The sequence below is a fragment of the Dermacentor andersoni genome, chromosome 7, assembly GCF_023375885.2.
Source record: "Dermacentor andersoni chromosome 7, qqDerAnde1_hic_scaffold, whole genome shotgun sequence".
NCBI lineage: Eukaryota > Metazoa > Arthropoda > Arachnida > Ixodida > Ixodidae > Dermacentor > Dermacentor andersoni.
The window spans coordinates 106355180-106370702 of record NC_092820.1 but is presented as its reverse complement, the minus strand read 5'-3'; the positions used below and the strand labels follow the sequence as shown (position 1 = coordinate 106370702).

The window sequence follows — 15523 nt, the reverse complement described above, 5'->3', positions numbered from 1 at the left end:
AATGCTCATGTACTTAGATTTAGGCACGCGTTAAAGAATCCAAGGAGGTGGAAATTAATACCGAGACTCACACTAAGGGGTGCTTCTTAATCACATTGCCGTTTTAGAACATAAAATTCTAGAACTTTTTAATTTAGGTTCAGTGTAGTTTCGTGAGCTGAGCTTGCACTGAATTCTCAGGATTTCATTGTGTATAGTATTAGCATCACATCACGGATGTCCCTGAAAGCTGACGACAGGAACAGCAGATTTCCTGTGAAACCATTTATTCCGGGCTTGCCCTGAGCTTTCACAGTGACAGCTGCACAATGGACACTTTGTAGCAATTTGTTGGCCGGGCACAATGCAGATCATCACATGATCTACGTTAAAACCGCAATAAAGAGATAATAAAAAACAAGTACATTCCTACAGCAACTACATATGCAAACAACAGTCCTTTTGGTCAAAATGGCAATGCATTAACAGCAGACCACGTCAACGCAGTAACTTGTGCTAGCAACACTAGGTTTTTGCATGTCACAGAACAATATCAGAGGCAATAGCATAACAATATCTTGTGAAACCTAGCACTTATCACAAGCAAGAAATTTCCTTGAAAAAAAAAAGTACATTTCTAGCAAGCCATGTAGAAAGACTATCACTAAATGATGACAAAGACAGAGAAGAGGACCGCAGCAGTGAGAAACCTCAAGGAGAACACTGGTGTGGTTATCACTGCTCCAACAACATTTATAGGAGGAACGAAGTGAAACCAGCAGCACCACCTCAAAAGCTGCACTAGCAGTCGCTGCAACTGCTTTACAATCTCGGCAACCTTGCTCAAATCTTTATATTGCACATTTCCTGTGAAACCTAAACCACGTATTATACCACAATGTCAGCATTCATTCCAGACATCCAATCTTGTTTAGTTGTGCCTCAAAAACAAAGCTGATTTGCCTCAACTCTTCAAGCCTTCACGTCTTTTAATAATCCTTCAAAGACATTGCTTTCGTGAAAGAAGCTCCAACAAACATGACACGAAATATGCATTGTCATAATTCCAGAATAATCTCTTTTAATGCAGAAGTGATGAAAATGACCCACTGAAATATGGCAGATAAAAGACAACAGATTATGGCTTGCCGATTTGATAGCAACATTCAAACATGGGCAATTGGCCCATTTGCAAGTGGGCAGGTTCTTTAGGGCCTTAGTAATTAAGTACATTATTTACACGATTGTAAGTCGACCTATCTTTTTAAATTTGAAAATGTAAAGTGGCGGGGGGGTCATGGGTCGACTTACAATCAAAACCAAAACATACATGGCACGGCAAAAAAAAGCAAGACCAACAAGACATCAGGAGAGCTACAGCGTAGTTACAATTTTGTTTGCTCTATGGCCCTACCCATAGCTTTTCGCTATACCGTGCGTTTGTTTGCTTTTCGGAAGGGTTTTTCAACATTTTTGAGAGTTTTACAGTGCACACAACACTCATGGGGGGGTGACAATAGTTGACGGAAGTGCCACTGTTCCATTTGCGGCAGCACCCTTATAATGGCAACGCTAGCGGGGAGTATCGATAGTTCATGAAAGAGCAGACACCGCTCACGTGTTTGTTTCTCTTTCCCTGTAGCTCTTAGTCTGACGCATTTGACTTGACTGCCAGCTATGAGCTACTTCCATGCTTCCTCAGTCATGAGTGCTCCAGGCCCACTAAACATTCGGCGCTCGTTCACAGCAGCGTTCAAGAGGGCTGCCATCCTTTACGCCGAAGACACAAATCACTGCGCAGCAGGCCGCAAGTTTGATGTTTCTGAACAGGTGGTGCGAGAGTGGCGACTGTGGCGAAGCAAAATTTTCACTTGTGACAGCAAGAGAATTTCCCACTGGCCGAAGTCTGGATGCTTTCCGGAGCTGTAGGCCAAGCTTGCGGTGTACGTTGCAGAAACGCGTGATCTGTCCCTGCCAGTGAAGTGCGACATAGTCATGAAACATGCCCGGATCTTCGCCTTTCAAGGACCTGCTCCGCCGTGAGTATGAGTGGCTGGCGGCAGAAGACAGTGAACTTACACCAACCGGACCTGTCAGAAGAGCCTCCCTGACGGCTGTGTGTGCTTGGGTGCATTCGGCGTGGGCTGCTGTTCCACAAGATGTCGTGGTGCAGTCGTTTGCCAAATGTGGAATTTCGCTGGACGATGACGCGCTGTGGGAACATAGCAAGGATGACAATGGCAGCACTAGTGAGGACGATGGCACAAGTGAAGATGAGTAGTCCAGTGACCATGCCAGCTACCAATAAATTTTTGTTATGGAATGCGCCCTTGGGTATGCTCTTCTTTTTCTTTTCCCCGTCACATGCGATATGGGAGGGTCGACTTACATTCGAGTCGACTTACAATCGTGTAAACACGGTACATTACACAAAGGCCAAGTGTTTGAAAGCCACAAGGAAAGTACCATCACATGCACTTCCACCATATTCCACCATTTATTAGGCAAGCGCAGAAAGAGCTGAGAAAACACAAGAACACATATAGGCGCAAAGGCAGGAGCATTTATCGTTTCAGCACTTAGAGAGAGATGACCAAAGCACCAAGTTGTGTTTTGTGTCGGGATATGACCAGCACTGATGTGTGCTGCACTGACGTAGTACATATTCCCTTATCTAATAGACCACACCCCCTAAACCCTAGTAGTCTGCCACTTGTGCTCTTGCTCTTAACACAAACAAAATAAGTTATCGGTGGTAAGAAACACATACGCATACATCTAGTTCCTAAATACTCCTCGCAAAAAGAATGTGCACTGATGGCACTAATTAAAACACGCCGAACACATTTGAACAAATCGAAGAATGGAATTGTCAACGTAGCACAACCTCCTCTCGGCACAACAGGTGGCCCTGCCAATGGGCCGAGCACTAATACCAAATTCAACCATCAGCTCATGATTTGAGGGCCATGTCAAGTTCCTCTCCCCTACATTGTAAATATGGGGACAGTAGCTTTCAGGCCCCACACGTTCATATATAAGGATCAGTCCAAGTGCACCGGAAACATGAGCACGCGCGCCTGCATAAACGACAGGTCTGGGAGTCTATCCAAGATGGCCTGGGCTTCGCCGCTGAGCAGCGAGGGCCGACGGCGTGTTGACGACAGGGTGGACACATTGTTCCGTAACAGCTCCTGTAGCTTTGATGGTGCAGAAGACTGCGACAACACTGGTGCTTCCTCAGAACCGCTCAACCCCAGGAATTCTTTCTCCAGACCTGGTAGTCAACAACAATGAACCACAGCTGTCAGTATCGTAGCACTCAATTTTTCATGTGGGATATACCTTACAAGGTGTATCCCAGATGAAAAACGTGTATCCTTTGTGCAATAGTACAAAAATAAGGAGACCAATGGCTCGCAGCACATGATGGCGGGATGCAGGGGGACGCACACGTACGCATAGTGCTGGTTACCAGTGCTAAGAAATATATATGTGCACACATTTAATAAGGCTGTATGTGCGCATGTGTCTCTGCATGTCTCACGTAGTGCAAGTCACTGATCATGCACCAAGTAACTAGACAGTCTATTCTTGTGAAAGTCTATTCCCACTGGCTCCCGTTATACCTTACTGAATGACGATTGTAGCGATGTGTACTCCACCAACCGAGTTTCGGTTGGACAAAATTGCCATTGTGGCATTTGCATATTTGCAGCACTCTGTATTCACAATGCTACGAAACTCGTTCAAATTAACCTCTCTGCAGTTAAATACCAACACATTAACACCTGCTGCCATTGTATGCACCTTCCAAACTGATGCAAATTTTTTACTGCAGATGAAGTGGAGGCACAGGAGCCGTCGACAATCAAACTGAGCAACTTTTACAGACAATCTAAGGCAGTTTTTGGATAGTGTTCACAACTGTTCTAAGCTGCACTAACATATATGTGAACCGCATCTAACGAGCTTCACGGACTTGCCCCATTTCAATCACTGTTTGCAAAAAAGCTTAGTAGGCTTGCGCTCACCACTGGTCCCGAGGCTGTCGCCCACAGTAGCCCTGCAAGGTACACTCAAATGCCTAGAGTTTTCAAAGACTTCAACCCACATGAATAGCAAAAAGAGCTTCAGGCGCTACCGTGAGGATGCTTTTGCAGAATTAACTAGGGGGGATTCATGGCGGTGATGCACACGTGGGAATGCCACAAAGAGCTGGAACACCTTGAATTGCACATGCCTGGTGCCCGCCAGTTTGCATGACACAATATTTTAGATTCCATTGAAATGGTGCGCGAAATGTTGTTTCTTCTGCAATATTAGCTAGTAGCTTCATTTAAAATTAAAGTGTAAGCACTAGTGCTAGGGTGTACAATTGTGTTGACTGTGAACAGCGCCGGCACGTTGCCATGTGGAAAGTTGTGAAGAACCACACTTGCCATGGCATCAATCATGTTTCCATTTTTTTTTCATTCACTCATTTCAGCACAAGAGAGCAAACACTAATGCGAGACATCTTACAAGAGAAGCGAAGCTTTATATGAGCACTTCATTCCAAGAAAGCCCTATCTTAGCAGGCACGTGCACGTTCTAGTATACGCCATGTATACAGTCGCCGACTGATTTTCCGGACTCCAAAAATTTGGACATGCTTGATTATTCGGTCTGCTTCGTGGCACCGCCATTCTCCCCATAGACCATAATGTATTACAAGTGCCGAAAGTTCGGACACCTTGCAACCTCTCATCTGATTTTTCGGACACTCCTTGAGCCAACTCGATCGAGAGCACCATGCACCGACTCTGACCGGTGCATGGTTCGACTTGCTGAACACCATTTTTGTTTTGAACGGAGCCTCCTTGCTGCCCCACGAAGTGGCGCTACTGCAAATCCCCGCTCATCATCGTTTCTGCCTGGTTCGACAGAGTGGCTCTACAGCAGTTCCGGTTTCAGCTTAGTAAGCTATGTCAAGACAATCCAGCAGCTGATTTGCATCTTTTGGCACGGCGCTGCGAGTAGGCCACGTTTTTCGTTTGTGCGACTGGTGTCGGCGTGATGGCGTGCTGATGTTTGCGTGCTGTGTCGAGGTTGCGGTGATGCAACACGACATACGGAAACATAGCGTCAAGTGTCTAATGGCGCTGACAGTGCCCGCGCAGACTGCGCTGGGGAATGCCAGCATGCGGGTGCCGGGAGGCCTAAGATTTGTCGCCTTCTGATGTACTCCCTACTGACGCGGAAAATGTCTGCCGAGACCTGCGCAGTGGTTGCATTGCGATTCCGAACATTGTCTCATTTGACAGTTTCACAGGTGCTGGCACTGCTGTACTGACATGAGCAGAACTCGACGACGGCGAGATCATTCGTCAGGTTTCTGCTGCACCGCCGGACGATGACTCCGAGTCGGAAGATGACGCACCATGTGCTACGCTGCCGTCGCATACGGAGCGTGCACAAGCAGTGACTGTGCTTTCAGCTGCCTATAGTGACCATACGACCCTCTCTGAGATTCAGGCTAATCTGATTGCACACAAACGGAACAGCGTGCAACGGCAGATTCACGATTTCTTCAAGCTTACTGCCAAGTCCGAATAAGTGCATGGAAATAAAGAATTTCATTTTTTTTTCTTAATCTGATTTTTCGGACACCTGTTTATTCGGACATTTCCACAGTCACTGTGACCATCTGGAAACCAGCTGGACCATCCACATCCTAGCAGTTACATGGTGCTACAGCACCTTCTAACAAAGTCGCACAGGTGATAACACCAGATTTACCCCCAAGGAATGAACAAAAGAAAAAAGGCTTTACAGCCCTGGAGATACACTCACTGCTCGTTGGAGGACTGCTGCCCACGGTGGCCGACGAGAGGCTCGAAAGAAATTCGAGGTCCAGCAACGTCGAGGCAGCCGGCTGCTCCAAAGGGTTTACCAGGCCGCTCGAAGTCCAGTCAAACTGAGCCGGAGGAATGGCGCTGTCCGCACCGGCCTGCTGCGCATAGGGGCCGTCAGAACCCGGGCATGTCTCGACAGCAAAAGCCATATCTACGGTGGCCAGAGCAACAAAGTATGCGTTGGCCATGTAATGAGAATTCAATAACTTGGTCACAATGCCCCATGCTCCTGGCATAACAATACCTTGAACCTGCCCCCATCAATCACCATGTAGACAGTCAACGTCCGTTATTGACCTTGATGGGACAGAGAAAACTGATCCGATTATCCGGCGGGTTGATTGAAAGAGGCAGAAAAAAATTCCAAAACATATTGCTGATTCATTTGGCAACAATCGCCCTATTTTGACCCCCACCCCCACTTTCAAATTGAATGCGCAACCATCTTTTGTGGGTTCAAATAGAAAACAAACATGCAAAAGACATTAGAGCTCCTAAACAAAGCAGAAACCTAATGCACACCCGATTTCTCAGCAATAAAGATAGGCAGTTGAAAGGAGTAGAATGGAAGTTTATTAAAGGCAAGCATCATCACTCTCACGCTGTGCTTTATCGCTATCTACATGAACTGGTGCTTTGCACGCTTAATATTCTGCATTTATCAAATGACACCACAACAGTTGAAAATGGAACTGGTGGCCTACACCTAGACCAACCACTTTATTAGCTAGTCCTGCGGCACATGCCATTTATCAAAATCAGCAGTGTGTTTTAGAGTTTTTTTGCCCTCGTTGAATTTGACTGGCTGGACAATTTGAGCAATTTCATCGGCCACGTTTGGGTCGAAATAATGGAAGTCAACTGTATTTTTCATTCTGTGCATTCTATGCCATCCCGACGTGCTAGGGAGTTGGCGCAGGCCATGCGTCCTTTCCTAGCCACAGGTTACCTCTGAGCAGGCCGGAGGAGGGACAGGCGTGGAGGACGCTGGCTCCTCCGCAGAGGGGCTGGCCGTGCCGCCCCGCTGGGGCTCCAGCAGACCCAGGTGGGAGGCAAACAGCGGCACTGACGGGTTACGCAGCTGCCGCACATGTCGGCCCCACCACGGGACCACCACACCCATCCCGACAGGTCAGCCACGAGGACAACGACAACAGCAGCAGCAGGCAGGGTTAGTGGGCGGCACAGCGACACAGCAGTGGTAGTTGTTAGTGGAGGACAGCACGGGAGAGACAGCATAGAGGATGCATACAGTGAGAGGGGAGAGAGAACCTGTTAGAATGTCCAGCTGTTGTAGAGAATCGTTAACAAAGATGTAATCTTTGAGATGCAGATTAGTGAATCCATGAATTTACAACATACCAATGTTGCTAGAGTCAAGCCTTGTCATAACAAAATGGGATATAATGAAATAACGGATATAACAAAGTAAGTGAAATTACCCTTGAAATCTCCATAGAGATCCATGTATTTAAAACATCATTTTGAAGAAATAAAATTGTCCTGCCAATACATATAATCAACTAGACTTGTGTCCAAAACTAAAAAATACTCAACCCTTAAGCAGCATTCACACAGGCGAGAAAGCCCAGCTGTTGGCGTGGGGAGTGTGCAATACGTGTCAATGGCGTCCTGGTTTTGCCAGATGGTGGGCCACCACCACGTATACCCAGGAAGAGGGGACATTCTGTATGAATGGAGCAAACTATCCCCGCTTGGTGGGGGAGGCAGCAGAATTTTATGCCAGTGCCTCAGAACTTTGATTAAGTTGCTGCTCCAGAGGGTCATTGCCATATCGCAATCGCTTTGTTGCTGTGGTTGGCAGCCCTTTACATTTGCGAAGACACGTGATGTGTGCCACTGCGATAGTGAAATTAAGGGACGATTACTAAATTTTTTTTTTCACTGGCTGAACAATTCTTGTGCCTTTGGGACACTGCATGCAAAGCGTACAACAAGGCATACAACAAGCTACCAGAGTAGTCTGCTAACAGTGATCTCTTTCCCCAGCTGCCTTGTCTGTACGAGCGGGGAAAATTTACGGGAAATTTACGGGAAAAAACTGGTGCCACTTTACCCCACCTATATCTCCCGCGAGAACGTCTCCCATGTGAAGACACCTTTACGCACCAAATATATCACTTTTGGTGGGGTACGGCCCAAATTCGGCCGGCGCAGGAAGATTCGTCGGCCCCCTCAACAAACAGCGGAGCTGTTTGTTGAGGAGCTACGTGAGAGCGAAGCTACGTAGCGGAGCTACGTGAGAGCGGCAGATCAGCCTCGATCAGCTGCATAGTAGCCCCGCAGTGTTCTGTGCCACGTGCTACAGGAACATGACGCACTCAATTCGCATGGTAGCATGAAAGACTATCACAGTGAAATAGAAGGCAGCTACCATAAAGGCAGTTGCGTCAGGTGCTAAGAAGTCATGTGTTGTGCACACCGAAGATTCCTTTGCTGTTTTATTAAAATTTCATCACGTACGTGGCCGTGTAGCGGTTCCGCGGGATGCAATGTCATCGTCTTTTAAGCATGTTTATTGCTCTGAATCCCACTGGGCATATATTGCAGAAAAGGGCAATAACGGATGTGCCATATAGACTCGGCTAAGGGCCACAATTCTATTTCACAATTTTGACAAGGTGTGGCCTTTACACGCGACCGAACCTTTAGGTCAAAATGGTGCTGGCGCAGCCGGCGACTACTGCAGAGCCTGGATCCCCAAATGTACCATTGCATCAGAGGTCAATGCAAAGCTCTTGCAATCTAGTAGAGGCTTGCAGAAGTGAGCACTGTGCGAAAATTTGACGATATACGCGGGCAGCACTGGTGCACTGAATACGAATGCTTCTCCGATGGAAATTTTTTTACACCAAATTTTGGGCTGTCAAGTTGGGCGTGCAGCGCTTACAAGGGCACGGCTCCTAGACGAGTCTATACGGTAATGAACTAATGGATATAAATAAATCAATTTCGGCCTCCCCTTTAACTTTGTTAAATGAGGTTTTACTATACTGTGCTTGCAGTGATAGCAAATTCTACAAACTTATGCAGTACTGCGAGTCTGCTAGACAAGCTCGCACATTGGCAAGAACCCAGCAACAGCGGACATCTTTCTAAAGACGCTGACGGTACAGTTAATGCCAATATGGAGATGATGCCCAACGTGCAACACAGAAGCCACTGCAACCATTCGGCACCGGTCGTGGGTGAGTGCTCCAGGTACGAGGCCCTCTGGAGAAATCACCCGGCCAAGGGGGTAGTTTCGATGGGCAGACCCATCCCTCAGCAGGCGGAGGCATGCCTTTTGCGCATACTCGGGCGTCCTTCGCATAATGCAGCCATGCGAGGACATTTTTTGGTAGCTGGCCCTACAAACACCTCCCGATTCCCCTTACATGCTGATGAGACATTCGCTGTAATGTTTCTCATCATGGACAATGGTGAATGTCCCAATGAAGCTATGAAGTAATTGCATTTGACATAAGTGACAGAATGGCAGTTCAGCCAAACAACAAAGCTTCCTGTAGAACAATGTAGAAATACCAAGCAGCTGCCCAGCAGCCCATGGTGGGCAAGGTGTTGTAAAAGGAACTCGCTAGGAAGGGCCCACTCGGGCACTTTCAGCTGCCTGCTATTACTCACAATATTCCTAGAGTCAATGGACAGGCTCTGCAGCAGGTGCTGACATGACTGTGAGCCATTCCAGCTGAACTTCAGTGATGGGGCACGGTCCAAATCCTGGAGCTGCTCCCACAGCCTGCACCAGGACACAAAATTATTAGAAGTAATGGTGGATTCACACCATGGAGCAGGTCACAGATTCTGATTGTCACAGTGCGGCATTATTCGATTCGGCGAAGCACTGAACAACGGGCGCCAAAAGTGTCGTAGTAATAGGAACCAACGAGCAAGACGGTTATTGCCGGCCACTCGGGCAAGCGTCCGAAAAGGGTCGAAAGCAGGTTTAAGGATTATTGTCTTTTTGTCGTCGGTGCGACCATGACGCCCCGACAGCCTTTTGTAGGAACCCCTGCGTATTCTCTGCCCCGCGTGTGCATTGAGAAGCTTACTAAGAAGGCGGGGGTGCGAATACTCCAAAGTATGTGGTGTCTGTGCAATCCTGTGTCCATGAAGTGCTGACAGTACATGTGGTGCCTCTGTGCGATCCCGTGTCCACGAATTGCTGTCAGTGTATGTGTGCCAACAGCGCCATATGACCGGCTGCCGTCGTTTCTCCTATGTTTATGAACGAACAATAGAGGCCCCCCATGGACTCAAAGGTGTGCGCACGTGGTGCAATACGAGTGCGCAACCTCTAAATGCAGGCAGGAATCACCCGTTCCCTCGCCCTTAAGGGGGGACACCCCACCTAAATTCTCATTTTTTATTTGTGGCCACAATTTGATAAAACTTCCATCACTTATGTATTTTGACATGCTGATTTTAAATATTCAATTGGTTTTCCCATGCAACAAGTACTTTTCAAAATATAAGCAATTCATGTTTTTTTGTATGGACTAATTTGGAGGCAAGTTCTCTCTACAATGCTGGCTGTTAAAAAGGAGGCTGGCACATCAAAATGATGTTGAGTGATCAGAGGTTGCAGTGCTACAAGAATGAATGTTCTAAACTGATTTATGCCGAAGCTACAGCATGTCAAACTTTTGTAAGCAGAAGGCATTAGTGAAACCCTGGAGAAATTACTTTTTCAAAATTTCTGTAATGATATTTGTTCACATATTAGGCCTACTGCACTCCCAATTTGTCCACCTTTCTGACGCAAAAAGAATTATTGCAATAAGATGAGTAGAACCAGAGATATCATCACTCCAAAACTACACTACCATCAAAAATGTCGTTTTGAGAAAACGAGAAAAAACATTTCAGGACATGTTCATGGTGATTACGGCAAATGCTTGAATACTAAATTGATCAAGGATGATACAGGGGTCCAACCAGGCAAGAATGAAACTTTCGCTTCTTTAAGGGGGAAGGGACACTGTAATTCAAATAATGTTCATGATGTTTTCCATCAATATTCATGAAACTTTCCATTCTTGTTATTTCAAATATGTAATTATTTTTCCAATAGGCCATTTAGTTCTGAAGATAAATGAAAGTCATTGTTCATAATTTGCAGAAACAATAGGGGGGAAAAATGTGCTACAAAATTCGTATTGGCACATGCCTGAGTACTAGAAAACATAAGGAACATAATGGTAGGAATACTATTTTGATATATCAAATATTAGTAATTTTATAGCAATTCAATCTTTACTGTTCGAATTGTGGCTACCCTACTGTCTGATCTAAAGCAGAATTGAAAATTTTTAAAGCATAAATTCCAATATCTGACCCTACATTGTGTAGAAGTGAAAAGTCGGTGTTCTGAGAAAACGAGAAAAAAGGAATACATTCACTTTTAATCAAAAGTACAGAAATAATTTTGCATTATTTTGCAGTGAAAGTGGCTAAAAGCCACCAGGAATGTAGTCGCTCTGACCACGGCCACCCAAATGCGGCAAAAACATCGTTATTTAGCGCCGTTCGCCGATTCCCGGTGGCTTGCATCGCGCGCGCGGCAAGGTTGTCGTTCACGCGGGTCGAGCTCCATGCCGACGCGATATCGCCACAACACGCGCACGTGATAACGATCTTTATGGCGAGGCCAGATTACCGTTCGCTTTTGCCTACAGCGACGCTGCCGCCGCACACCTTGCACTTGACAAACATCAGTGCGTTCACGGAGTCCTACTGAGGATAGCGAAGCCTGCCTCGGCGTCGACTGGCGCGGCTGCAACGCCGTCGGCGCGAGTGAGCAAATCCAACACCCGCTTTGTTGCTGGCGTTGACGCAAGAACTCGAAGTTTTTTTGAGCATTCATCTTCCTCTGCAACAAATCCGCACGCTGCAACATTGGAGTGTCACGCCGAACGCGGCCGCTGTCCGTAACGATTTCACTCATTTGTGAGCTGGCTAGGCCTACTTCGGCATCGTCCGCGGTTTCGGCATCATTTGCGGTTGGCGGCGAGCTACTCTCGATGCTTTCAGAAGGAATGGAGCGCTTTTGAAAGTTATAAGCTGATCGCTTCTTCTCTTTGCCGAACTTGTGCCTCGTGGCGAACTTTCCCGGTGGGTCGGACATCGTTGGGCATGTGCCAACAAACCTACGAGACGCGCAGTCGCGTCGCCTGCGGAGTGGAGCAGACGATGGGAACCTCGCGCAGCCAACCACAGCACGCGTTTTTGGTCACGTGCGCTAGTCAACGAATCGGATCGCGCGTTCGGGCTTTTTTTTCTCCCCGGATTTCAACGTCACTGGCGTACCGACGGAGTCACTTTTGGCGGGAAATTAAAGAAGGAAGGCTCCTCTTTCGAACGAGACCAAGATGGCTGCAATCGCGCGCGTAGAAAAAGAGCTACGCGCCGCGATAAAAAGGGCTGTGTTTGCGCGGAATTCAGCTCACAGTGACGTTATAAATTGATGTTGCGGACGAAATACTCTTCCCTGAGATTCAAAACTTTGTGAATTAAAGGAATATTAGCTGTAGATATCGAAAATTTCATTTTCAAAAAATCGATTTTTTCGCGATTTTTTCGCCGCAAGGAGCCGTGTCCCCCCTCAATTAAGAGGGGCACTGCCAAGACCTTGGGAGGAGCCGGGATATAAATGGTTGAACTTGATTTGATTGTCACCAATATCTGCCATCCTCCAACCCAGGGAACTAGAGAAAGGAGAAGTTATTTAAACGCAGGTTTTAGACAGAGCCAGGCAGTCTAGAGTCTGGAAGCCGAGCCGACAATCTGCTGAAAAGCGTCAAGGAGCTAGTGCCGTCCAGTATCGCCTGGGCCACCTAGCTGCGTCTGAATTGCGAGTTACTAGTTGGCGTAAAAGACCACAAACCAACGTCTGCAACGAAGCTCACCCCAGTTGCCCTCAAGTTAGCTCCACCTGCTCGAGGGAAGACGTCAGACCTAGTCTCCCGGGAGACCCAGCCCAGCAATCTCCTCCACTGCAACGAGATCGGCTTTCCAGCGTTCTTCAGGAAAGCTTTACCGTCGACTCCATGCTTTATGGACTTGCTGCAGGTGCCCAGCCATGCGTATGCCATCATTTGCTTTCTTTTGAAGTCTGTTTAGTTGACCACTGTTAATTGTGTTTTGTGTAGTGTTGATTTCTATATTTACTGTTAACTCTTCATTGTACTTCTTTTGTATTCATCATTGATCTAGACTAAAAGCATGTGTGTTAGTGTTCGTGTGTTTTTTGTGTTTCTTTTAATCTTTGTGTCATTGTCAGTCGATAACTTTTTTTTTTCTGTCTTTCTCCCGACTCTGACACCTTCACTGTGTTTACTTGAGTACAGAATGACCAACCGGCTTGAATACCCCGTCAACGACTTTGCGCCGACGGCGAACGGGTGACAAGCCATGGCACTGATCTATGGGACATCTGTTGTTTGCCTGCGTGTCACCAGTTCTGGGGTTCAGCACAGTGTTCAAGGATGGCATGCAGAATGCTAAAACTGCTTGGGTGCTTTTAGGGAAACAATGCAAGGACACTTTGCATTGTGGCACATTGGTTAGAGCATGAGGCTGTTCGTCTAGGAGACAGACAACAGATCCCACCATCGAAAAGGTATTTTTACTTTTGAAGACAAGATCTTCTTGGCTGACTTCAGAGGGATTTGGCGTACCTGGGATCTCATTATTTTGTAATCACCTTTAGAAAAATATGGTTAGTTAGGTGACTTGTAGATGTCATATGAACATGAAAATGGTATCAAATACCCCTCCATGCTGAGAACACACAGCAATAGTCAACAACTAAAGGCTATAATCAAAAAGGAGTATATTAGTTGTAAACAGGGTAGGATGTGAGTGCCATGTCGCTGTCGCCCTCTGCCATGCCAACGCCGAGTGCCATCTAGCTTAACTACCATGCCCTCCGCCAGATGATGCGAAGTGCCCAAGTTCAAGGTGCAGGAGAGCTGGCTTGGAGAAGCACAGAGAGGCGTGTGGGTACAGCCACCCCTCTCCGACCCTACTAGTGCTTTTTGTTGTCGTAGAAATTACATGGACGATCCAGGCATTTTCGTTCCCTTCGCCTTTTTCAAACATTATGACTTGAAACATATTGAAATCATGCCTGCCATTCCTTCGCTTGCAGGATACAAAAGCAAAAATCTGGGAATGCCTGAAGAAACTATCTTGAATTGACCACTGAGATACACACAGAAGAAGAAAACTAATTGCATACCGTGCACATTTCACGACCCGTCACTACAGCCACACTGCTATTTGGTTCTATAGCAGTATAAAAAAAATTACGTGCATATTTTCTACTGACCACAAAGACTTAAAATGTCACCAGCATGCTGTGGGATGCATGTGGTTTAATGTACAATGCATATTCCAAGCTGAAAAATTGGGTTTCATGACTCCCCCCTTTGTTTGGCAGCAACCATGCAAAATTTTAGCAGATATCCGAGCATGTGAACGTCATTGCATGCATAAGTAACACATGTATTCTAGGAAAAGTAGTGCAGAATAAGTGATAAGGTCAAGTAAGCTTAGGTCAGTAATCTCGCTCTTGAGTAGACTTGTTCAAACTGACCTGCAACCCGAGTTTGGCATCCTTTTGAGATGACTGGCGACGTTAATTCAATGAGCAACCTGTGATGATGTATGTATGATGATGTGATGGATGTAATCAGTCATGTGTTTTATAAGTTGTGATGACTACAGTGGAACGCTTGTTATGCATCCCCCTGTTTTGCGACGACCCAGGTTTTACGACGGATTAGCGCAGTCCCGGCGAAGTCCCTATAGAAGCAATGCATTAAAAACCGGTTATACGATGCAATTTTATGACTGACCCGCGTTATACGACGACCCTCGTGAAACGCGGGATGGAACGGCGGATGGAAGAAAAGTGCCGCAGGTCTCTTCCCTTGCTCCGTCTCTCCGCATGCGGAGCGCTTGACACCTCTCAACCAGTTCCCTCCGGCGCAGCTTTCTTCCCTGCGTCGTCTCATCGTTCGTTTCTCTCTCCCCCACCAGCAGCCGCCCGTGACGCTTGCTGTGCCGAAATTCTCTCCACAATCACTTTCTCCCTCTCTTTTCGGTGGTGTTGTCTCTCATCGCATTGGGGAAGCGTTTGTCTCCTTCCAGTTTCCCAGCAGGAGATCGCTGACAAGGTAGCACGGAAAGGCCTAGGTTTATCGCACATGTTCTTCGTCGTAATCCTAGCGACCAGCGTTCAGTGGAGGTTTTGAGTTGTGTAGAGCAATGCGACGCACGATGTCCCGAAAGTGGACAGTTCTGTCGCTCGGCGATAAGCTGAGTATTATTGAGGAAGCGGAAAAGTGGCGCCACGAAAGCCAGCATTGCCCGACACCTTAAGATACCCGAATCTTCGCTTAAGACGATCCTGGCAAACAAAGCGTTGATATTGCAGAATGCCTACAAGTTCGGGCTCAAGCGGAAAGCGGCAAAAGAAGGACAGCATGAGAAGTTAGAAAAAGTTCTCGGGAAGTGGCTGCATCAAGCACGGAGCTCTGCGATCAACGTTGACGGCGCCATTCTAAAGGAAGAGGCGGACCTTGTGCCATTGCATCTGGGCATCGACGACTTTCAGGCAT

General features: G+C 46.9%; 1 protein-coding gene across 7 annotated transcripts in view; it reads right to left on the bottom strand.

Annotated features, from left to right (window-relative positions):
- Positions 1-249: 249 nt before the first annotated feature.
- Afti (aftiphilin) overlaps positions 250-15523 on the bottom strand; it is a 28773-nt gene continuing 13499 nt past the window's right edge. For 3 of the 7 annotated variants that reach the window (XM_050181201.2, XM_050181202.2, XM_055072550.2), the window contains exons 4-7: positions 9522-9636; positions 6826-6957; positions 5815-5974; positions 250-3256 (exon numbers count right to left, since the gene is read on the bottom strand). In XM_050181201.2, the coding sequence (XP_050037158.1) occupies positions 3024-3256; positions 5815-5974; positions 6826-6957; positions 9522-9636 (640 nt within the window). In that variant the 3' untranslated portion in view covers positions 250-3023. Of the gene's footprint in view, positions 3257-5814; positions 6028-6825; positions 6958-9521; positions 9637-15523 lie in introns of those variants that run through there. The other 4 variants (XM_050181203.2, XM_050181204.2, XM_050181205.2 and 1 more) reach the window with 4 other exon arrangements.